The sequence below is a fragment of the Pelophylax lessonae genome (genome assembly GCF_965119305.1).
Source record: "Pelophylax lessonae genome assembly, chromosome: 4".
NCBI classification, from domain to species: domain Eukaryota; kingdom Metazoa; phylum Chordata; class Amphibia; order Anura; family Ranidae; genus Pelophylax; species Pelophylax lessonae.
This window is the reverse complement of record NC_138771.1, coordinates 127,126,976-127,152,845: the sequence shown is the minus strand read 5'-3', so window position 1 is coordinate 127,152,845 and position 25,870 is coordinate 127,126,976. Positions and strand designations below refer to the sequence as shown.

Below are 25,870 nucleotides of genomic sequence, written 5' to 3'. Positions count from 1 at the left end.
ACCCAGGAAAGACTCCAGACCTTTTTTAAAGCAATCTAGTGAGCTAGCCAGAACCACCTCTGGAGGGAGTCTATTACACATGTTCACAGCTCTTACATTGAAGAAACCTTTCCGTATTTGGAGACAAAATCTGTTTTCCTCTAGACGTAAAGAGTGCCCCCTTGTCCTCTGTGTTGACCTTAAAGTGAACAACTCAACACCAAGTTCACTATATGGACCCATTATGTATTTATACATGTTGATCATATCCCCCCTTAATCTTCTCTTCTCAAGAGAGAATAAATTCAGTTCTGGATTTAGGGGCAGAATTGCTGAAATTCTGCCTGTGATTCCAAATTGTGTGGCAATCGCAGCACATGCGTTTGGGTGCCAGTATCCTTTAATGGCACTCAAATGCACTGTGATTTTCCAGCGATTGAGACACAACATTATCGCACAGCTATTGCGGCAAACCCCACCTTTAGAAATCACCTGAAGCTTTTCACCCAAAAAGGACCAGGAGCTTCTTAATGGCCACAAACATGCATAAAGCAACCCATTCAAGTGAATGGGCTGCTGCTAGAAGTCAAAGACCCCATACAGCCTACCTGACAGGGCCCCTCTTCCCGGCCGAAAGTGATTGAGGACATAGGTTTATCAGTCCCTCTCCCACAGATTAATGAATAGGAAATGCTCTGAGACGTCCTGCTCATTCACAAACTGACGTATAGAACACGCAGTTTACTATGCTTCAGCGATGAATGGACACAGGAGTGATTGGTACTGATCGCTCACTGTGCTCATTCAGAAAAGGAAGGGCCAGTAAATGACATATTTACTGGCCCCTTCCCCCACTATCTATCCTGAAACATCTTCCTTTGTGCCCACAGTAGCTGCTGGCAGGAGAGGAGAGAAGCCAGAAGTCCTGCGAAGGAAAGGGGCATACAGAGGGGCCAAGGCAGCAGATGGAAGGGGCGCATGTGTTAGGACCAATCCCCCTGCAGTGCAGCCGGAGGGAGAAAGAGGAGCAGAAGCTGACAGCGCTGCAGGGGAGGCAGAAGAAAAACGGTGGCTCCAAAAAAAAAAAGCTCAGCAGGTACTGGGCCCACTTTTGAATTGATGGTGCCCAGGTCCAGTACAGAGGGGCTGGCTGTACTGTCTTATCAGCAGCCCTGACTTCCTCATATACAATCCGGTGAAATTAGTGCTGTCTAAATCACGTAGTGGGAACGAGGTCTAAGGTAAATAAGAATTATTAGGTATGCATATTCATATTTACTGTTTCCAGCTTTAAGCTTGGTTTCACATGTTTACCAGGCTAAACATATCTGTCAGAGATAACACACTACCCCCTTTCCCTATATGCTGTACAACTCTATATGACATTTCAATTAGAGAGAGACAGTCAAAAAGCAAAGTTACTGCTGAGCCCTCTCTTTCCAGAATGCTCTGCAAAAGTAGTGTCACTGATGAATCCTTAAGTAAATGTGTATTTGTAAAAAAAAAAAATTATATTTAAAAAAATTAAATTATATTCAAAAAAAGCTATATTAAACATCAGTTTAAAATGATTAATATACCAGAGCTGATTATTGCCTGATCTGGCTGAATGCAGTCAAATGGGAAAGGAACATATGTCTGCCAGCAGTCTGCAACCTCTGCAGAAAACTCCTGGCCAACCAATCTTGAGGGAAGGATTAGTTGGCCAACACGAAGTATGAAGACACAGCCAACTTGAGAGTATATATTAATGTCACAACCATTCAAAAGCTGTAATTTTACAGCTTTTTTAACTCCTTTTAACTCCAGGGCTCACTTTTCCGCAGATCCTTCATCTCCCAAAGATGATTTAATCTGCGTCAATAAATTAGTAATTTCTACATCTGTTCTCACTGAGGAAAAGCCCAAAAACATGACCTGCTGGGCCTACTTTGGGGTTTGATATTTGAAACATTTTACTAAAGAATAATTGTTCCTGTTCACCACGTAAAATCTAAAGGTAGCTATAGAGTCTATCTCTGGGTAAAACTCTCCCTCCATCTATCCCATTCACTAGTCCAGGGATTCCCAAACTACGGCCCTGCAGCTGTTGCAGAACTACACATCCCATGATGCATTGTATAACTCTGACATTCACATATGACTAGGCATGATGGGAATTGTAGTTCCTGAACAACTGGAGGGCTATAGTTTGGGAATCCCTGCACTAGTCAATACAAAAATAAATACCTTCTGAAGCCTTTTCTATACTCAAGTACCTTCGCTGTCCATGCCTCTCACCAGCTTCCAGGAATGATGACTACTAGATCCAGGACTGCAGTCCTTGTCCACTCCAACTGATTATCTCTTGAAGTCTTCTGGACCCTTGGAGGATGCCATAGCTGGACAGCCAATAGGAAGTGTCCGCATCACCCGGGCAATGATATGGACATATGAAGAAAGACCCTTCCCCTCTACAGGGAAGAAGAGAGGAGACGTGGAATTCAGCGTGTCATGTGACCACACATTTTGGTGAAGAGGGGGCACTTTTTTACTAATAAAATGATTGGTTGAGGGGAAGGAGTTTAGCTTTGGGCCTCATACACAGGAGAGCATGGCATGTTTTCATGCCCGGGAGAAAAAGCTGCAGCGTACAGCCTGCCGGTAGTAATGAAAGCCTGCACACTGGTATACGCCACACTTGTGGGGAAGTTCCGCTTTAAGTCCTCCTCCCCTCCTTCTCTCCCACATTTGGAATGTCACAGGTCCCAGAAGAATGCAGGACCATTTACAAAGCACAGAATGGATCGAGCATGCGCAGTGGGCCAAAAGTAGGGATGCACCGATCCGATATTCGGATCGGATATCGGCGCCGATATGGCCATTTTAGATGGATCGGGGGATCGGTAACATTCACCGATCCACGGGCCGATCCGGTTTTTGCTGAGTAACGGCTCAGCCATCCCTTACTAGGTGCAGTAGTTGTATGGGATGGGAGCCGCTACTTCCTGTATAAGACCGGCTCACAGGCGGAGTGATATCAGATGCACTCCGCTTGTGAATGGAGGAGCCACACACAGGAAGCAGCGGCTTTGCTCTGTACTGCAGCCGCTTGCTTTGTGTGTAGCTCCGGATCGGTTCCGGTATCGGTATCGGCGATTTCACAACGCCGGATATCGGTATCGGGTCCAAAAAAGTCGGATCGGTGCATCCCTAGCTAAAAGCTACATATTTGGCTGCCCATAGTAAGGATGCTGGAGTCGGGAAGCTGAAGGCTAGTGAAGAACTAGCTCGTGTGAGGACGGCGCTGGATCCCTGGACAGGTAAAGTGTCCATTTATTAAAAGTCAGTAGCTACAGTATTTGTAGCTGCTTACCTTTAATTTATTTAGCCCAGACTCAACCCCCTCTTGTGGTTAGGTTACGTATACACCAATCACACACTGATTAGTAGTGCCGTGTAATTTTTCAACTTAAATGGACTGTTTAATTTTTTCTTTCTTTTTTTTTTTATTTTATTGGAAGTGTACAAAGTGTTCACTCTATCAGGCGCATGACTGCATTTTTCCACACTAAACATAATACCAGCATTATGATGTGAATGAGGTTTTCTATGTATCATAGTGGCTACCTGTGTTGATCCATTACGGAAAGACACAGGTCACTACACTAGGTGTGAATGGTCCTTTAGTGGTCATGGCATGGCCCACAAAGCCCAAAAATGTTTTAGATGTGTGTTCCCTTCCACTTTAAGGTTAGTATCTTCTCATAATAGCAGTCTCCCTTGTGATGGGTTACACTTGCAAAAACAAGATAAATCATCCAGTCCTTGGCTGCTAGGGCTTGTTCGGGCGCATGGCCAGAGGACGGTGAAAGCCAGTGATCCAGCCACGGTTTTACCACCCCACAACTGCCCACCTAAACAGGTGTATGCAGTTGCTCAGGGCAGTACACATGCTACAGCAAAAATAAAATGCATGTTGCATTTGGCAGGCAGTACCGCCACCAAATGAGAACCATTTAAAGTGGATTGGGCCATGCTGCAACCGGCCTGCAATGCATGCAGTTGTGGAGCGGTGGCTTGGCATTTACTGTAAAAAACTGCATAAACTGTTATTCACAAATACCCGTATTTTCCGGCGTATAAGACGACTGGGGGTATAAGACGACCCCCCTAATTTTCAAGTTAAAAGATAGGTTTTGGGCTATACTCGCCGTATAAGACTACCTCCCTTCCGAAGCAAGGCAACACCATTGAAAAACATCCGATTTCTCATAGATCTCCAAGGTACCCCAAGTACTGTAATACATGTAATCTCTCATAATATCTCCAAGGTACCCTAAGTATAAGTATTACCGGTAGATGTAATTTCAAGGCACTGGCTGTGCGGGAATCCTGTACAAGTATACCGTATGTACTGTAGCTTCGACTACATACAGTATACCGCGCTGAGCCAATCACAGTGAGCGATGTATTCTATTATTGAATGCAAAGCCTGCTCGGATTGGCAGAGTCAGAGAGGCGGGCTGATGTTACTCCGCCAATCCGAGCAGGCTTTGCATTCAATAATAGAATACATCGCTCTCCATGATTGGCTCAGAGTGGTGCACTGTATGTAGCCGAAGCTACGGTACATATGGTATACCGGTACAGGATTTCCACACAGCCAGCGTCTCGAGAGCTTACATCTACCAGTAATACTTATACTTAGGTTACCTTGGAGATATTATACTCGGCGTATAAGACGACCCCCCATTTTTGGGGGATTTTTTTGAGGTTCAAAAGTAGTCTTATACGCCAGAAAATACAGTATATTTCTCTACGTTTTATAACACATCTTTATGAGGCTATCCCAAAATGAGAGAGTACTCCATCATTCAAACAGAAGTTTTACAAAGTATATTTCTCCTGAAATACTACCACAATAATACCACATGGTACATGGTAAGGCACAATAAATAGTCAGTTTCCAGTTATACATTCTTACATACATAAAGTAGTGCGCACACACAGCATCCCTGGTAACAGAGTTTATCTGGTCACTGAAAAGACCAAAAGCAGCATAGAAAAGAACTAGAAAAGAGAAGAAAGATGGAAGTGGGGAGCATGCTGGCTCTGAGCAACCAAAATGGTATAAAAACATATTTGTAGCAGATGTCTGTCAAAGGTATTGGGAAATTAGTGTTTGATCCAAGGGGCCCAGATCTTGTCAAAGGTAACGATTCTGTCCAAGGGTTTGTTCATCAGGCGGCCAGGGGAAGTTGAAAGCAGGTGGTTGAGCCGCGGTTTTATCACCTCCTGACCGCCCACCTAAACAACAACATGCAGCATTGTCTTTTAATAAATCATGGTCACTTTAATCCTTCCCATCACAGTAATTCCCTCCGGGCCGCACTGTGGGCACTCATTCTGAGGGACGTTCCTGAATGTCCACTCAGAACAATGAAAAAGGCCCGCCCGGCTGTATATGTACAGTGACTGGGTGGGAGGAGGTTAAAGAGGAACTAAAAACTCCTATCCCTTACAGCCAGCAAGCTGCCATCTTAGCCTCCGTTTGATCTGGAGTTGCCATGGTGCTGCACATGTGGTCAGATATAACTCCAGCCATTTGATGGCGTGACGGTTTGGCTGAGAGTTAATATAGGCATACCAGTACCAGTCACAGTTATCTTTCAAGACACGCCTTGAATGTAACTGTTTGGGGGAAACATTTAATTGCTGAGTTTAATTCCACTATACATTGATGGAAAGTAATACCAGTTGGCTTTGATTGAGTAGAGCAGGGTTTCTTAACGAGGATTCCTCCAAAGGGTGTTAGGGGTTCCTTGAGCAATGAGCAATTTCTGCCTCTCAGATAAGTTCCCACTGGCACCATCCACTTTTTTAGCTATCTGTAAAGGGGGAATTCTTCCCAATGACCACAAATGTAATACCTAGTACACACGATCCGAAAATCAGACGACAGACCGTTGGTTTTTTTTGCATGGTAGTCACATATTGAAAATGAAGAGTTTAATAAAGTTCCGAAAATTCTCGTACAACAGAATAAACAGAATAAAAAAATTGGAAGTGATGTAATGTATTGGAATGTATTTGTAGTGTTCTTGCAAAGGACAACAGTACTGAGAAAACATTTTTGCACTTGCATATTATTGGATAAAACATCATGATCGGGTCTCCAAAGCTGTGATCATATTATCCTACGATCGCTTCAAAAGTGGTATTTTGGTCCGATTTTCAGAATGTTTTTACAGGCCATGAGGCCCATTCTTCCCACTGACCATCACTTTAATGTATCATGAGTTGCAGATATAGTAATTTTTAGCAGGGATTCCAGAAAAGACCGGAAAATTATTTTAAGGGTTCTCCTGCCTTAAAAGGGTTGAGAAAGGCAGGAGTAGAGCTTCTCGTTGGTCTGGGTTAGTAGAGCTAAACTCTGCGATACGTACCTCCTGTCAATGGCCTGACCTCCCTTGCCAGCACTGTCATCTTCTACCTCAGGGCTCTCATTGGCCAGCGAGGGATGACATCACTACTACACATGCATAAATTCAGTCATTCCAGCACAACAGCCCTTGCTGTTTGCGGTTTTTAAAAGGAGGGCTTTAGTTCAGCTTTATTGTAATACTAAAGAAATTCTTTTAAATAAAAAAAATGGGTATACCTGCCGCTTACCTTCTCTTCTGGCAGTCCCCACAGGGTGCCTCCTGTAGCAAGCTGGGTGCTAAGGGGGAACCCATGCATCCATGCTCCTTTTGGGTCCCAAGCTGGGCTGTGTATGTCCATAGACACACACAGCGCCGGTCAGCCACATCCCTGCTCCCTCCTCACAGAAGTTTGACTGATAACAGCAGGCTCTCAGCTTCTCCTGTGAAAGCAGGAAGTGAGGAGAACGGTGCTGGAGCCGGAAGACAGTGCTGCAGTGGTGACATGAAACCAGCGTAAACCGGTACAACAAGTGTTTAGGGACACAGGGCCGTTAGAGGGGTGTTATTTACCTTAAAGCACAGAATGCATAAATCTAAAAAAAAAAAGAAGAAACCCCTTATGCTGGGGTATACAATATACAAAAAATCTTTTAAACTAATTTTTGAATAGCGAACACTCAGCCGCGAGTTATATATAATGATAGAATTTTGATTGATAAATCGTTCAAAAGACATAAATCAGTTTTTCGTTCGTTTTGTCACATATACCTGGTGCAAACAGTTTGGGCGAGAAACACATTACCTTTCAATTCATTGTTCGTTCGCAGACATTTTCCAAACTTGTCCCTCTTTTTTTGGCTCAAAAACGTCACAACCGATTTGTGCCCATTAACTGGCCAAAAAAACTAACAAATTGTCCAAATGACAGATGTTCGAGTGACATTTTGTCTAGCATATTGGCACCATTAGACTTTGGAACTACATTAAGCAGGGGGCCTAGAATGATGTGCCTATAGAGTAGACTTTTGCCAACAAAACATGGGCCATTGGACGCTGCCACCAAATGTACATGACAGTGGCAGAGCCCAGACATCCATGAAAGCACATAGCGGAGTACCCAAGGCAGGATTTCACAACTCTCGCTGGGACTAGGCACCATCAGTTTAAAATCAATGTCATACTAATAAGAACATTTGATGACAACCTTTAGGATTATGTAGTATTGACGTAATCAGAAAACTACATTAGGACCCATTAAAATGTCGCGCTGTCACATGTAAATAAAGTTGATTAACTGACAAACAACATCTCACTGGAACTACAATCCATCTACTGACATTGGTCGTACCTCCGGAATTTTGTATGGTAGGTGTATGCGGCCAGCGGGCATCCTCCAGGGCAGTGGTCAGGCCAGCTTTAGGCTTCCCTGCACAGTAGGAGGAAGGCCAGCGCGGCCAACGCATTGTTCCACCTGTGAATAAACTATTCATAAGGCCTCGGAGGGCTCCTGAGGACAGCAGCTGGAATATTTTGAAATAAACGCACGCAAAATGATAAAAACTCCTGAGCATTCCCATGTTCAAAATATTTTAGGAGCGATCTTGAGAACATGTTTATATGAGAACGATGTGGTTTATAAAATACGTATAAAGCAGTTTTTCATCTGTTTAGAAAGTGTTACATTCTCTGATTCCAGTGCATGAAACTTCCATCACAACTTCTCACATTTTGAAGAGCTTTAAACTGGCCATACACTATACAATTTGATTGCACAATCTCCTTTATAGTGGTCATGCATGGAACAATTTTATATACGATCATATTGTCAAATGATATACTATCCAGGACAAAAATATGATCGGAAGGTTAAAAATAATGTTTGGTGCCCCATACATTTAACAGTTATATCTATCTATTTACTTTCCTACAAAGGGATTTTCAGCCGGAATATATTTACATTTTTCTGAAAATGGATCATGTACACAGTATGTGTCTTTTTGATCCTTTTAGATTGGATTATATCGTCCGATTCTGTAAAGAATTGTTTGCTCAGATCATTATATGTATGACCACTAGTAAAGGAGAAGTGTTGGCCAGAGTTTGTTTGGCCATACTTCTCCTGTGGGTCACCAAAGTGCATTTATTTCTGCACTCCTGTGTCTCAGATTCATGTAAAGTCCACTGGACGTCACAGAACTGGTGCAGGCTCTGCAGGGATCCGGACAATATTGTCTGGATCCACCCCAATGCCTGACAGGTAGCTGGCTCTGCCTCCCACCACGCCACTAACAGCCTGAGCTGTCCCATTCCTGCTCCCTCCCCAGTCTAGTGCTCCTAAGTGCCGGTTCACACTAATGCGGCACGACTTCGGGGGCGACCTGTGAAGTCGCGTGCACCGCGACTTCGGTGCAACTTGCACAGACTTCATATAATGAATGTCAATGCAAGTCGCTCCGATGTCGCCCCGAAGCAGTACAGGAACTACTTTCTAAGTCGGAGCGACTTGAGTCGCTCCTATTAGAACGGTTCCCGTAGCACTGAATGGACCGCGACTGGTCAGGCTGACCAGTCGCCTGACAAGTCGCGGTAGTGTGAATGGGCACTAAGACTGACAGTGACTGTCAGTCACCACTCTGTGCTCACAGTGGACCTGAGAACTGAGCGATCAGCTGTCTTTGATCATTCAGTTCTCAGGGAAGAGCCATTGGGTGACAGCTGTAGCATTGTTTTTTTTTTTTTTTCATTCCTGCTCTTCCCTTTTAACTTTACCAAAACTATAAAATTTGAAGGCAAACCTAAACAACCCTTTTAAATACTATCAAATCAGGCAGGCCCATATACTACATAGTTGATTGTAGATCCAAAGGGTATTGTCCAATCAGATTGTATAATGTATGGACAGCCTCAAGTGCAACTACATTTTTTATTATTTTAGTTTATTATTTTAGTTTAAAACAGCTAAAAAATGAAGGCGTTATTGTACAAACTAGCTGCCTAGCTCTTCCTGAAGTGAAATTCCTTATGTATAATTTACATATATATTATATGTTATTATTGCCACTGTGCATGATACTAAATGTAGAAATTCATGCGTGATTAAAGCGTACCTAAACTCAAAAAAACAAAAACATTACTGCATAACAGTCAAAGGTACTTAGTCCCGGTTCACATATGTGCGATGACAGATATCGCATGTGATTCGGAGCGCACTGCTCTGCAAATCACATGCGATGTCTCTGCGATGCAAATTCAGCCATACAGATTGTATGGCTGAATTTGCATCGCATTCGGATACAACTCGCAAAAGACCCTTTTTTGGGTCCGCACCAGAATTGGATCGGATGAGTGTTCACACCTATGCGATCCGATTCATATCCGAACTGACAGTTCGCACTGCTATATGCAAACTGATCTGGGGGTGTCTTTAACTTTGTATTGACACCCCCCAGCAATTGGCATATGGCAGTGTGAACTGCCTGCGTGTTGAATGCGATGCGGGAACCCGCAGTGGATTCGCAGGGTTCCCGCAATGCATATATGTGAACTGGGACTTATAGTATATCAAAAATGTAATAGACTGCAGCTTATTAATCCTTAAATGTGATGGTTGCATTAGTTTTCTTTTTTTAAGCCTTTTCTCTTTTATTTATACCTGGCCAGTAAGTCTGTTATTTCCAACTTCCTAACAAACCAAGTTGTCGAGCAAAAGTGTCAGTTAGAGGGTTGAGACAAACCATTTAACATGGAACAGGGGTGCTTAAAATGGTCAGCTTTTACATATATATATATTTATTTTTTTTATTTATTTATATATATATATATATATATATATATATATATATATATATATATATATATATATATATATATATATATATATATAAAATATATATAAATTCTTAGAGTGGTGGTAAACCGCATCCCAAAAAAAAATTATAATTGGGCCCCGGCAGTTTAAGTCATAATGTGCTGGTATACTAGCACATTATGACAGACTTACCTGAAAACGAAGCCCCCCTAGTGACTGGCTGTCACTGCTGAAAGTGCTTTCATCTTCACCCGGTCTACTTTCTGGGTTTGCGGGCTTTGGCAATCTGATTGACCAAACCGGCAATGACGTCACTCCCGTGCATGTGGGCAGGAGTCGCTGTTTACAGCACGGGAATGCCGTTCCTTCAGAGCGCATGTGACAATGACATCACCAGCTGCATCTAAAGTAAATATCTCCTAAACGGTGCACGTTTAGGAAATATGCACAGTACCTATATGTAACCCTTATTATAGGCTACCTATAGGTAATCAAACATACATGGGAATTTACTCCCACTTTAATACCAAAAGAAACAAAAAACTGTAACTGCTTATAAAGTGTTAGCTGGAGTTTGCCTTTAACTTATTAGTCAAGTCTGTCTAAATTTGCTAGTGCATCAAACTAGGTTCACAATTCTGCTGTCCAAGAGTGGCTCCATTGCTCCTCCATCTAGAGTGGAGCCACCGTAAGGCAGGAATTGTGTTACCGGTCCAACTGCCAGGTGAAAATAAAAGAAAAAAAAAGCCAAAAAAATAAAACTAATGCAGCCACCACATTTAAGGATCGCTAAGCTGCAATCTATTATATTTTTGTTTTTGGGTTTAGATACACTTTTTCACACCTTCGTGTGGTCTAATTCTGTAACCTTGAAGACATTTCGCAGCTCATCCAAGTCGCTCCCTCGCTTTTAATAAACGTCTTCAGCAATACAGAACAGGTTGATTTCAATGTGACTATCTACTACTGACCTGAATAAACGGGAACATTGACAGACATGTAGTAATGCCCTTCTGTGATGTAATCTGCTCAACAACAAACCTATAATTAACATATTTAATTGAATTACATAACAGGAGCGATCTCCACTATAAATATAAACAGTACACTCACTAGTACTGTCAAACACGTAGAGCAGCAATGTGGTTAATCCTTAACCCTTACATGGGAGAGCGAGAGAGACTTAACCGAAAGCCACGCAAACAAAGAAGATGGCAGGACACGGTTTAACACTAAGTGCACATCCCCTGTGACAGCTTAATGTGTGTGTTCAAATACAATCACCGTCCAGTGCAATGTCTAGCCCTCTGGCATTTATGGGGTTACTCCAGCTGCCAACTGCCACTGAAAGTAGTTGTCCTGTACCTGTCCCCTGTGCAGCTCGCTAAGCACTTTTTACTGTAGAGGGCTACAACATGATGCAGGAATCAGGAGGAGTGGTACCCAGGTCAAACCACCCCCTACTAACATTATTGCATCTGTCACTGCAAATCATTTCAATGCAAACTTTTGCACCAGGTCACCTAATGCTGATCATGCACCCAGCAACCCAGCAATGCCTTTCCAGGCTGTTGCTGAGCCGCAAGGGGTTAATCAGCACCCCTCCTCCCCACCAAAAAGCTGTCAAAGTTTTTCCAAGGCTGCTCTGCTGTCCTCTGCTATCCTCCCATCCCTGCTTCTATCTCCCTCCATGAATGTCTAATGAAAAGCCCCAGATTGCCTCTCCCACTGCTCTCGCTCCCTGTCTAGACCCCCAGCATGTTGGTGATGGTACCTCTGTTGGTGGTGGTTATAGGATAGCTGTGTCTTCCTGCAGCTCCTGTGTGATCCCCTCTTCTTGCAGGTTCCTGGGGGTCCCTTGCCTGGGGGGCTGGCTTGTTGATCTCTGTTTCCAAAGCTGGATCAGGGCTTGCAGGAGAACAAGGATCCATTATTCCCCCAGAAGAAATGATGTTGTAGGGTCTTGAGGATTAGGATCCCCCCCCAATGTAAGATCTTGCTGGGAGGAGGCTCATAGACTCCCTCTGTCTCTGTGTCAATGCAACTCTATGGTAAGGAAAGGAAGGAGGGAGAGACACAGAGGGAAAGTGTGTGATATAAGAGCAGTTACCCCGAATGGCCACTGACAGCGCTAGAGGGAAGCCAGGAGAAGTGCTGGGATTTATTAGGAGGACATTGGCTTCTATGTGTCTGTGTGTGTGCTGGGAGAATGCACCCAGTCCTAGGTCATATGTACCAAACTTTATCTGACCAATCACAGCTAGATCTCTAAACTGGGCAGGTGAGACAAAGCCATACCTATGATAATAGCAAGTCATGATCTAAGCCAGCATAGTTGAAAGTCCTTTTTTTTCCCACAAACAGAGCTTTCTTTAGGTGGTATTTGATCACCTGTGCGATTTTTACTTTTTGCGCTATAAACAAAAAAAAACGACAATTTTGAAAAAAATAACAATATTTTTCACATTTTTTTACATGAAATTCCCCCCAAAAAAATGTAAAAATCAAATTTTTTTATCATTTTAGGCCAATTTGTTTTCTGCTACATATTTTTGGTAAAAAAAATCGCAATAAGCGTATTTTGATTGGTTTGCGCAAAAATTTATTGTGTTTACTAACTAAGGGAAAGATTTGTCATTTTTGGTGTTTTTTTTTTAACGAGTAATGGCGGCGATCTGCGATTTTTTTTGCGGGACTGCGACATTGCAGTGGACAGATCAGACCCTTGACTGACATTTTTGACACTTTTGGGGGTACCAGTGACATTACTACAGTAATCAGTGCTATACATATGCACTGTTACTGTAAAAATGACACTGGCAGGGAAGGGGTTCATTTTTATTGGTGATCAAGGGGTTAATGTATGCCTGGTGCATACTAACGTGTGTGGGGGGAGGTGACTGAGTGACACAGGGACAGATCGCAGGTTCAGCTATGCTGAACCCTGCAATCTGACCCTGTCTGTCACTTAGGAGATCCGCCCGCTTTGTTCCCCGACGATCGGGGAAGAGCAGCGGTGATCCCTGCCGCTCCTCCCCTGGCCCGACTCCCGCTGTGACTGAATACAGCGGGAGCGAGCCTCCGGCGGCGCACGCGCCGCCCACAAGGGGAGGAGTCCAGCGACGTAGGTCTACGTCGCTGGACGATAACTAACCACTTTGCCGCAGTACAGTCAATGTGACTGGTCGGCAAGTGATTAATATTTGGATCTATTAAAAAAAGATAAAATAAATAAATAAAAGATTTTTATGAATAAAGGAAATAAATGTGTAATTTTCCTAAGACCAATACATGATCAATCATATGTAGGAGATGGTGTCGCGCTAAGCCAAATACACAAATACTACTGACAACAAGAGTCCCAAGTGCAATTGTAGAGTCCACATAAATCCAAAAGTAGGGGGGTGCAAATAGGAAAGTCCACCACCAAGCAGAATCACAAAATACTCTTACCAACTCGTTAGACCCCACAGGGTCCAAAAACGCCCAAAATGTTGATAAGTCTGTGGCAGGCAGAAACCAACCGCATCTGTACACCTCCTCCTATTACCAACCAAATTAGACTCCCAAAGGCTCCTAATGCACTCAGGAAACATAAATAGATGATCCCCTCATAGTGTAGTATTTTAGATAATTTATTATAGAGATAAAAGAAAGCAGCTTACATATATGAGGCATACATATATGTTGGTCAGCATTCAGTGAATAAGCGTGTTGGTTTCCCACCAACAAGATGGCCGCCGCATCCCTCGTCTGTTGTACCAAACTTTATCTGACCAATCACAGCTAGATCTCTAAACTGGGCAGGTGAGACAAAGCCATACCTATGATAATAGCAAGTCATGATCTAAGCCAGCATAGTTGAATATCCCAGCACAGTACTCTATCCTAGTGTCTCTTATAAAGCATTAATAATTGGATTATAAAAAAAAAAAAAAAAAAAGATTTTTATGAATAAAGGAAATAAATGTGTAATTTTCCTAAGAACAACACATGATCAATCATAGCCTTAGTTCCTTGCTGATTAGTTCCAAATGTGTTCCCTAAAATGTTTTACCATTTGATTGCAGCGATTAAAGACCCCGTTCACACCTAAACGTTTAACGAACGTGCGCAAAGTGTTTGCGTACATTTACAAGAAGCACCAAAGACATATGTCACGCTTGCAGTGCCATTCCTTGTTATTGGTACCCCAGATTCGGCAAGCAGACGCGTGATTTTTTTTTTTTTGGTCCGTGCTGAAAAATGCTCTACAAATATGTAAAACGGTACGTTTAAAGGACGTGCAAAGTTCAACGCTCCAAAAGCTGCATAAGCTACTTTGGCCTGTTTGTGGCATGAAATTAATGGGCTGCCTTAGGTTTGTAGAGTGAAAACGCACATAAAATGCGCATAAACGCGTCACCTGCTGTCACACATTGTAATGTAAATAGGGCCCTATCAGGGCAAAAACAAAGCTTTTTCAGCACCCGCCAACCTATCATAATACTCGTTCAACCCCGCTTACATGGTGACCCTGTCCAGGTCCCTGAGCGCTAATGATTTTGGTGTGGGAGACCACTTATCCAGTGTTGCAATGGCACCCGAGACCACCAGTGCATGAGATGGTCACATCCCCCCCTTTGATGATATCATCCCATTCAGGAAATAAACAGAAGAGACTGTCATGTCATATTGTCGCAACTTCAGGCAAGTTAGCTAGTTTTTTTAACTAATCGGATGAGTTAGTTATCTTAACCACTTTACCACCGGAGGATTTTGCTGTCTTACGTCCAGGCCACTTTTTGCGATTCGGCACTGTGTGACTTTAACTGACAATTGCGCGGTCGTGCGACGCCATACCCAAACGAAATTTACGTCCTTGATTTCCCACAAACAGAGCTTTCTTTTGGTGGTATTTGATCACCTGTGCGATTTTTACTTTTTGCGCTATAAACAAAAAAAGAGCGTAAATTTTGAAAAAATAACAATATTTTTCACAATTTTTTATATGAAATTCCCCCCCAAAAAAATGTAAAAATCAAATTTTTTTTACATTTCTGGCCAATTTGTTTTCTGCTACCTATGTTTGGTAAAAAAAATTACAATAAGCGTATTTTGATTGGTTTGCGCAAAAGTTATTGCGTTTACAAAGGGAAAGATTTCTGTCATTTTTGGTGTTTTTTTTTTTAACGAGTAATGGCGGCAATCTGCGATTTTTTTTGCGGGACTGCGACATTGCGGCGCACAGATCGGACCCTTGACTGACATTTTTGACACTTTTGGGAGTACCAGTGACATTACTACAGTAATCAGTGCTATACATATGCACTGTTACTGTAAAAATGACACTGGCAGGGAAGGGGTTAATTTTATTGGAGAGGGAGGGGTTAATGTATGCCTGGTGCTTACTAACGTGTGTGGGGGGAGGTGACTGAGTGACACAGGGACAGATCACATGTTCAGCTATGCTGAACCCTGCAATCTGTCACTGTCTGTCACTTAGGACAGTGGTCCTCAACCCTGGTCCTCAGGGCCCACTAACAGGCCAGGTTTGCAAGAGAACTGAAATACATCCCAGGTGATATAATTTGCTGCTCAGTGATTGCAGTACTCTAGTCTGCATCTCCCCAAGGTAATACTTAAAATCTGGCCTGTTAGTGGGCCCTGAGGACCGGAGTTGAGGACCACTGACTTAGGAGATCTGCCTGCTTTGTTTACACAAGCGGGCGGATCTCCAGACTCGATTCCCCGACGATCGGGGAAGAGCGGCTGTGATCACCGCCGCTCCTCCCTGGCCCGACTCCCGCTGTGACTGAATACAGCGGGAGTGAGCCTCCGTCGGCGCGCACGCGCCGCCCACAAGGAGAGGAGTCCAGCGACGTAGGTCTACGTCGCTGGACGGGAACGAGCCACTTTGCCGCAGTACAGTCAACGTGACTGGTCGGCAAGTGGTTAAGCCTGGTACACACTAACCCAAGGGGTCGAATGAAAAAAACTGACAGCTCCGGATGGACCTGCTGTACTAACCATCCACCATTAGTACAGCAATCTCCACCGCTGAGTTGTTGTGTCCCCCCGCCAGAACTTTGATCATAGCTCTCAGCCATTGGTTTTCCAGCATGCTCGTCCAACAGAAGCCAGCCAAACAGCCAGCTTCTGTCGGACCAACTGACATACACATGGGCCGAATGTCAACCGTTTTTTATTGAACAGGCCGATGTCTCCTGACATTTGGCCAGTGTGTACGGGGGGCTTTAGAGTGGGGGATGAACACCACATATATTACAATCTGATTGTAAAATCTCCTTTAACCACTTGCCGACCGCCGCAAGTACATATACTGCGGCGGTCAGCCCCTCCTGGGCAAAGTGACGTATCGGTACATCACTCGCTCACGAGCCAATAGGGGGCGAGGGCCATCACCGCATGAGTGACCGGCGGCTCCGATGTCCACCGGTCACTCGCGATCTCACGCTGGAGAGGGAGAAAGGCAGATAGCTGATGTAAACACAGCCGCCTGTCATTCTCCCTGGTGTAACAGCAGAGATCATACGATCCTGCTATGTAGGATCGTATGTCTCTGTGGTTTCATCAAAAGCCACACCACTTTACAGTTAGAAGCACGCCCCTAGGGACACACTTAACCCCTGGATCTCTAATAAAGTTAACCCCTTCCCTGCCAGTGTAATTTTTACAGTAACAGTGCATATGTATAGCACTGATTACTGTAGAAATGTCACTGGTACCCTCAAAAGTGTCAAAAATGTCAGTCAAGGGTCCTATCTGTCCGCCGCAAAGTCGCAGTCCTGCAAAAAAAATCGCAGATCGCCGCCATTACTCGTTAAAAATAAAAAACAATAAAAATGACATAAATCTTTCCCGTAGTTAGTAAAAGCAATAACTTTTGCACAGACCAATCAAAATACGCTTATTGCGATGTTTTTTCACCAAAAATATGTAGCAGAAAACAAATTGGCCTAAAATGTTAAAAAATTTTGATTTTTACTTTTTTTTGGGGAATTTCATATAAAAAAATGTGAAAAATATTGTTATTTTTTCAAAATTGTCGCTCTTTTTTTGTTCATAGCACAAAAAGTAAAAATCGCACAGGTGATCAAATACCACCAAAAGAAAGCTCTGTTTGTGGGGAAAAAGGACGTCAATTTAATTTGGATACAGCGTCGCACGACCGCGCAATTGTCCGTTAAAGTCACACAGTGCCGAATCGCATAATAGGCCCTGGTCTTTGAGCAGCCAAATCCTCCGGGGCTTAAGTGGTTAAATATACCAAAAACTATGTAATAAGCCTGCCTGTTTATATTCAAATTGATTATTTAGATCAGGGAGGTGATACAATTAAGTAGTTTTGGTAACTATAAAGTTGGTTGTACAAAGATTGTATGACCAGTTTGTAATGTATATGGTGAGGCTTGGTATAGAATTTTATAGTATAGTTACATTAATCCAGTTTGGCACAATATAAGTATGCATATCTCATACTTGAGGGACCCATAGGGAAGCTGGCAGTTTCTGTAATAGTTGGCACTACGACAGTGATAGCTGTGATCTTCTGTGCCTAGTTCACTTGCTCGGCATTTCCACCTTTCATATTTTATTTTAACTCATAAAAAGCATCCTGTGCTTGGACAAGAGTTGGGGCAGAGATATCATGCATCTCTCCCAACTTTTTCAGATGGGAACGAGGGACACCTATTAAATACAACAACAAAAATATGTAGGCATAGGACACACCTCCTGCCACGCCCCCTTAAAGGAGAATTATGAAAGAAAAAAAAAAGATTAGTTAAAGCCAAAAGTGCTTTTGTATCACTATTATTCCTTTATACTGGCTTTTGGCATATACAAATGCAGTAATTTAGAAATTGGATGAAAGGTTTAGCACTGGGAAACACTTTTTGAAAGATAAAAAGTGCATTTTATATACAACTATATAGATCAGACCAAAATGAGGGACAAATGAGGAGGAAAGAGGGACTTTGTTCCAAATCAGGGACAGTCCCTTGAAATCAGGGACAGTAGGGAGCTATGCAGTGGTGTATTTAGGTTTTGTGCTGCCCTAGGCCTGACTAAACTTGGGCACCCCCTAATTTAAATACGACCCACCCCTTCCTGTCTGCGGTCTGTCCAAATGTCCTCACCGGTGGATATTATCACAGCGCAGGTAGCAGTGTGACCGCTTTATGGGGGGTGCCAGACTGATTTGCCTCCTGGACCCTGCCCTCTGGCCCAATTTGCCCCATAAGACTGGCACTATACTAAAAGTGTAGCACAAGCCAGTGGGGACCCTTTTCGTGCGGGAGCCGGGAGTAGGCTGTTTATTTTTCATGCGGGGTGCAGCTTTTTTGCTGCCCCCCTTCAAAGTGCCGCCCTAGGCCTGGGCCTTGTTGGCCTAGGCCAAGATACAGCACTGGAGCTATGATATCATGATCTCCACCTGCAATTTCTGCACGAGTGACCCCCTGTGGTTAGTATGCAAAGGGGAAGCTGCTATCATAAGATCAGATCACTGTTATTACTGTGGTAGCACCGCCTACTACAGGGATTGTCAGCATCCACAGTGATTGCTCCAGTATTAGATATGCAGCCCTTGCTGTCCCTACTAAGGGCTCTTTCACACGGCCGCTCCGATTTTTCTATTCCGCTGCGGCACTTTTTTTTTTTTCACGGACACGGGTGACACGGGTGACACCTGTGTCATCCGCTCCGTATGTCCGCATATCATCCCGTTTGCGGATGATATACGGACATAATGTATGTCTATGGGGATTGTGGATGTCAGCGGATGACATCGATGACTTCCGATTTTGCTTCCTTTCCGTTTTTTAAACGGAAGAAAAATAGGGTTCTGTTCCGTTCCAAAAAACGGAACAGAACTGAAAGGACACAAATCGGATGTCAGCGGATGGTCATCCACTTACATCCGCAATCCCATTGACATGCATTATGTCCGTATTTCATCCGCAAAAAAATGGGATGAAATAGGGACATACAGAGCGCCCGTGTGAAAGAGCCCTAAAAAGTGATCTGCAGTTCATCGCTTTTCAGAGGTGTCTGATTTAACCTTGTAAATGCTGCACCACTGTGCTGCAATCGTGTGCACCTCACACAATAATAGGGCAGTTGCGACTTGGTCCCATAGACTTGCATGAGTCACATTAGGTGGCAATAATGACCACTGAATGCGACATAATGATTGGCTGTGTGCTTCATCCTGAGAAGTTGTGTTCAGATGGACAGTTAGTAAAACCTGACTCAACCACCGCACGTGTAAGTGAACAGTAAACAAAATAAATAAACTTGCACTGCGTTCTAATCCATAAAATCAGAAAATAAATATCTGCATCAGAGGTCAGTAATTTACACACATACAGTTGTGCTCAAAAATTTGCATACCCTGGCAGAATTTATGATTTCTTGGCCATTTTTCAGAGAATATGAATGATAACACAAAAACATTTCTTTCACTCATGGTTAGTGTTTGGTTGAAGCCATTTATTATCAATCAACTGTGTTTTACTCTTTTTACATCATAATGACAACAGAAACTACCCAAATGACCCTGATCAAAAGTTTACGTACCCCAGTTCCTAAAACCGTGTATTGCCCCCTTTAACCACTTAAGCCTCGGAAGATTTTACCCCCTTTCTGACCAGGGGGTATTTTGCGACTCGGCACTGCGTGACTTTAACGGACAATTGCGCGGTCGTGCGACGCTGTACCTAAACTAATTTGACGTCCTTTTTTTCCCACAAACAGAGCTTTCTTTTGGTGGTATTTGATCACCTGTGCGATTTTTTGATCATGCGCTATAATCAAAAAAAGAGCGACAATTTTGCAAAAATAACAATATTTTTCACATTTTTTATATGAAATTTCCCCCCCCCCCCCCCAAAAATTGTAAAAATCAAAATTTTTTAAAATTTTTGGCCAATTTGTTTTCTGCTACATATGTCTGGTAAAAAAAAAATCACAATAAGCGTATTTTGATTGGTTTGCGCAAAAGTTATTGCGTTTACTAACTAAGGGAAAGATTTTTGTCATTTTTATGGGTTTTTTTTGAACGAGTAATGGCGGCGATCTGCGATTTTTTTTGCGTCACTGCGACATTGCGGCGGACAGATCGGACCCTTGACTGCCATTTTTGACACTTTTGGGGGTACCAGTGACATTACTACAGTAATCAGTGCTATACATATGCACTGTTACTGTAAAAATGACACTGGCAGGGAAGGGGTTAACTTTTTTAGAGATGCAGTGACTATGTGCATTCCTAGGGGCGTGCTTCTTACTGTGCAGGGATGTGGCTGTGTGTGTAACAGCACAGATCAACGGTCCTACATAGCAGGACCGTTAGATCAGTGCTTTTACACAGGGAAGAATGACAGGCGGCTTTGTTTACAGTAGCCGCCTGCCTTTCTACCTTCACAACGGACGATCGCGAGTGACCGGCGGACATCGGGTCCGCCGGTCACACGCACGGAGGTGTCCGTGAACGAGCCGAGGCGGGAGCGTGCCTCCGGCGGCGCGCGCCCGCCCGCTATTGGCTCCCAGGCTAGTGACGTACCGGTATGTCACTTTTCCTGGCCGGGGCTGACCGCCGCAGTATATGTACTTGCGGCGGTAGGCAACCGGTTAACATCAATGACAGCTTGAAGTCTTTTGTGGTATTTGTGGATGAGGCTCTTTATCTTCTCAGATGGTAAAGCTGCCCATTCTTCCTGGCAGAAGCCTCCAGTTCCTGTAAATTCTTGGGCTGTCTTGCATGAACAGCACATTTGAGATCTCCCCAGAGTGGCTCAATGATATTGAGGTCAGGAGACTGAGATGGCCACTCCAGAACCTTCACTTTCTTCTGCTGTAGCCAATGACAGGTCGACTTGACCTTGTGTTTAGGATCATCGTCATGTTGTAATGTCCAAGTATGTCCCATGCGCAGCTTCCAGGCTGATGAATGCAAATTTTCCTCCAGTAATTTTTGATAACACACTGCATTCATCTTGCCATCAATTCTGACCAAATTTCCTGTGCTTTTGTAGCTCACACATCCCCAAAACACCAGCGATCCACCTCCGTGTTTCACAGTAGGAATGGTGCACCTTTCATCATATCCCTTGTTGACTCATCTCCAAATGTAGCGTTTATGGTTGTGGCCAAAAAGCTCAGTTTTGGTCTCATCACTCCAAATGACTTTGTGACAGAAGGTTTGAGGCTTGTCTCTGTGCTGTTTGGCATATTGTAAGCTGTATACTTTGTGGCAGTTGCGTAGTAATGGCTTTCATCTGGCGACTCGACCATGCAGCCCATCTTTCTTCAAGTGCCTCCTTATTGTGCATCTTGAAACACACCACATGTTTTCAGAGAGTCCTGTATTCCACCTGAAGTTATTTGTGGGTTTTTCTTTGCATCCCGAACAATTTTCCTGGCAGTTGTGTCTGAAACCTTAGTTGGTCTACCTGACTATGGTTTGGTTTCAACAGAACCCCTCATTTTCCACTTCTTGATTAGAATTTGAACAGTGCTGATTGGCATTCTCAATTCCTTGGCTATCTTTTTATATCCCTTTCCTATTTTTTACAGTTCAACTAACTTTTCCCGCAGATCCATTGACAATTTTTTTGCTTTCCCCATGACTCAGAATCCAGAAATGTCAGTGCAGCGCTGGATGAAGGATGCAAGGGTCTGCCAGGGGTCCAGAAACTCATTGACCTTTTATACACACACACTAATTACAAGCAAACAGATCACAGGTCAGGATGGTTACCTTTAATAGCAACTCAAACCCCTTTGTGTCAACTTGTGTGCATGTTATCAGGCCAAAATCACCAGGGTATATAAACTTTTGATCAGGGTCATTTGGGTAGTTTCTGTTGTCATTATGATTTAAAAAGAGTAAACACAGTTGATTGATAATAATTGGCTTCAGCCAAACACTAACCATGAGTGAAAGAAAAGCTTTTGTGTTATCATTCATATTTTTAAAAAAAATGCCCAAGAAATCATAAATTCTGCCAGGGTGTGTAAACTTATGAGCACAACTGTATACATATAAACACGTGTAAATGCATGTACATGCATACCCATGTATATTTAGCAAACTGGAAGTAGAATTTTACTAGTGATGGGCCAAATACCCCCCTGTTCGGTTCGCACCAGAAAATCTCGAACAGCGAATATGCGAACTCTAATAAAGTCTATGGGACACGAACATGAAAAATCAATAGTCCTAATTTTAAAGGCTTATATGCAAGTTATTGCCATAATAAGTGTATAGGGACCCGGGTACTGACCTGGGGGACATGTATCAATGCAATTTTTTTTTTAAACCCTTGTTTTTACATGAGCAGTGATTTTAACTACCTCAATACTGGGCACTTAAACCCCCTTCCTTCCCAGACCAATTTTCAGCTTTTAGCGCTGTTGCATTTTGAATGACAATTGCGCGGTCATGCAACACTGCACCTAAACCAAATTTGTGTCATTTTTTCTCCACAAATAGAGCTTTCTTTTGGTGGTATTTGATCACCGCCAGTTTTTTTCTTTTTTGGTGCACAAATAAAAAAAAAGTTTGAAAAAAAAAAAGTTTTTTTGTTTAGGTTATAAAATGTTGTAAATAGATACGTTTTTTCCTGCACTGATGACGCCACACTGACAGGCACTGATGAGGAGACACTAATGGGGTGGCACTGATGGGGTGGCACTGATGGGGTGGCACTGATATGCAGCACTGGTGGGCACTGATAGGTAGCACTGATATGCAGCACTGATGGTCACTGATATGTGGCACTGATAGATAGCACTGATAGATAGCACTGATATGCAGCATTGGTGGGCACTGATAGGCAGCACTGATGGGCACTGATAGGCAGCACTGATGGGCACTGATCGGCGGGACACTGATGGGCACTGATAGGTGGCACTGATGGGCGGCACAGATTGGCACTGATGGGCGGCACTGATCGGCACTGATGGGCGGCACTGATGTACACTGATAGGCAGCACTGGTGGGCAATAATGGGCACTGGTGGGCGGCACTGATAGATGGCAATAATGGGCACTGGTGGGCAGCACTGATAGATGGCATTGGTGGGCAGCACTGATAGGGAGGGCACCACTGACAGGCTCTCTGAGCCCTGTTTGCCATCCCTGGTGGTCATGGTGGGCATCCCTGCTGGTCATGGGTGGGCATCCCTGGTGGCTCTAGTGGCACCCCCCCCCTCCCAGGGCTGCACTGGTAATCAATGTTCTGATTACCAGCACAGACCCCCCCCTGTGATCAGTGAGTAATTAGAAAATACTCACTGATCCCCCCGGCTGCAGTACCGATCCTCTCTTCTTCTCCTCACTGACAGGATCTGTCAGGAGGAGAAGAGATCGAAGCCGTTACAACGGCTGTGTTTACGTTACATGACAGCTGTGATTGGACACAGCCGTTATGTGATCAGGAGGGCCAATCACAGGGCCCTCCTGACGCATCTTGTTGCTCTGTGTCCGAGGGACACAAGCACATCGAGATCGCTCCTTCTGAAGGACGTTCCGGAACTTCCGATCAGAAGGACGAGACTCCCACCCGGCCGTATATGTACAGTGGCAGGGTGGGAGGTGGTTAATGATGCTTACAGTGAAACAATAAAAATGAAAAATTCATTTAAATATCGTGCCTGGGGGGTCCCGTTAGTCTACCTGTAAAGTGGCGCATCTGTATACGATGTATGGAGCCTGTTGCAGCAATACTGACATGTCTAAAGGAAAAAATGTAATTTAAATTTACTCGCAGCTGTAATGTATTGTCGGCTCCCGGCAATACAGATAAAAAGAAAAAAAAAAAAGGGCGTAGGTTCCCCCCCCCCAGTCCATACCAGACCCTTTCAATCTGGTTGGGATTTTAAGGGGAACTCCACGCCAAAATAATTTTTAAAAAAAATGGCGTGGGGTCCCCCCCCGAATCTATACCAGACCCTTATCTGAGCATGCAGCCTGGCAGGTCAGGAAAGGGAGGGGACAAGCAAGCGCCCTTCCCCTCTCCTGAACCATACCAGACCACATGCCCTCAGCATGGGGGGGTGGGTGCTTTAGGGTGGGGGTCACATGACGTCAGAAGGGGTCGGTGCCACCGGGTGACGTAACCGGGTTGCGCCGCCCCTTGCCTATAAAAGAGCTATCAAAGCTAAAGACCGGGTATACGGCGGGTAGTGTAAGCATTTTTTCTATTTTTTTAGGTCCGGCGATCGTCGTGATTGACGATGGATTTACATCGAGGGACACTATTTTTTTTCTTTTTAATAAAGGACTTGTCAAAAACTGTGTTTTTCACTTTTTTACACTTTTTTGGTGAATGGATAGGGGTACAATGTACCCAATACCCATTCACATAGGGGAACGGGATCTGGGGGCCCCCTTGTTAAAGGGGGCTTCCAGATTCCGATAAGCCCCCCAACCACAGACCCCCACAACCACAGCCCAGGGTTGTCAGAAAGAGGCCCTTGTCCCCATCAACATCCCTTGACCCCAAAACACCCTTACCATGTTGAGGGCAAGCGGCCTAGTGTGGTTCAGAAAGGGGGGCCCCCCTTTCTTGGCCTGCCAGGCTGCATGCTCAGATAAGGGTCTGGTATGGATTTTGGGGGGACCCCATGCCATGGAGTCCCCTTAAAACCTGTACCAGACCCAAAGGGCCTGATATAGATTTTGGGGGGGGGCCCATGCCATTTTCTTTTTTTAATTCTGTCATAGGGTTCTGCTTAACTACTTAAATACAGGGCACTTTCACCCCCTTCCTGCCTAGACCAATTTTCAGCTTTCAGTGCTCATTGGCATCTATAGGAAATATTGGTCAGCTTGGCATGACACTGCTCCCTGTCTTTAACATTGGCGTTTATAGGAAATATTTGTCAGCTGGACATGGCACTGTTCCCAAACAATAAGTAACAGGAGCACAAAACTTGGGGAGCACCGAGAGGGGACCCAAGACTACATCATATCTATACATTTTAAAAGTGGAGTATGCCTGTACACTATATTGACTTCACTAAACTAACTCAACACACTATGCACTATCTACATGCCTAATCTCTATTGTCACACACTATAGACGGCTGCTGTATAAGCGGCAGCCTTATATAGTGTGGGGCGTGGACCCTGCCATTGGCCAATAATGGCTCTGACAGTACATAGTGCTGTGATTGGCCAAAGCATACAGGTCAGGTGCATGCTTTGGCCAATTTTCAGCAATCAATGCACTGCAACAGCACAGTGCATTATGGGGCGCTCATTAGCGAGCGAACTTCCCGCCAAGCACCCCATTTTCAGCTGTTCATGTGCGAACACATGAACAGCTGATGTTCAAGTCAAACTTACGTTTGACTCGAACACAGAGCCCATCCCTAAATTTTACACATGGTATGGGTGTTTTACACCGGAAGGGGAGGGCGAAACACGTTGACGCAATTTCCGGTCTACGGACATCGGCACGTCACTTCCGGTACGGTGGAACGCACGCCGGGACCAAGCACCATCCCGAGCAGTTTCCACGGCCAGGAAGATCTCTAGACTCGCCCGATTTGTACCTGCTTTTACTTTCTTCAAGAAATGTGAGTGTAACCTTTAATTTTGATACAATTAAAGTTATATCGGAGTTACACTATTGTGGGGTCTCTTTTCTCCATATATGTGCATC

At 44.0% G+C, this 25,870-nt stretch overlaps 1 protein-coding gene across 1 annotated transcript in view; it reads right to left on the bottom strand.

Annotated features, from left to right (window-relative positions):
- The window catches only part of LOC309554105 (nuclear receptor ROR-alpha A-like), a gene marked incomplete at its 5' end in the record, with an annotated part of 701,167 nt that extends 688,958 nt beyond the window's left edge, over positions 1–12,209 (bottom strand). Inside the window, 3 exon segments of the mRNA XM_082255651.1 lie at positions 11,969–12,143; positions 12,145–12,177; positions 12,180–12,209. Coding sequence (XP_082111777.1) covers positions 11,969–12,143; positions 12,145–12,177; positions 12,180–12,209 — 238 coding nt within the window.
- Positions 12,210–25,870: the final 13,661 nt, after the last annotated feature.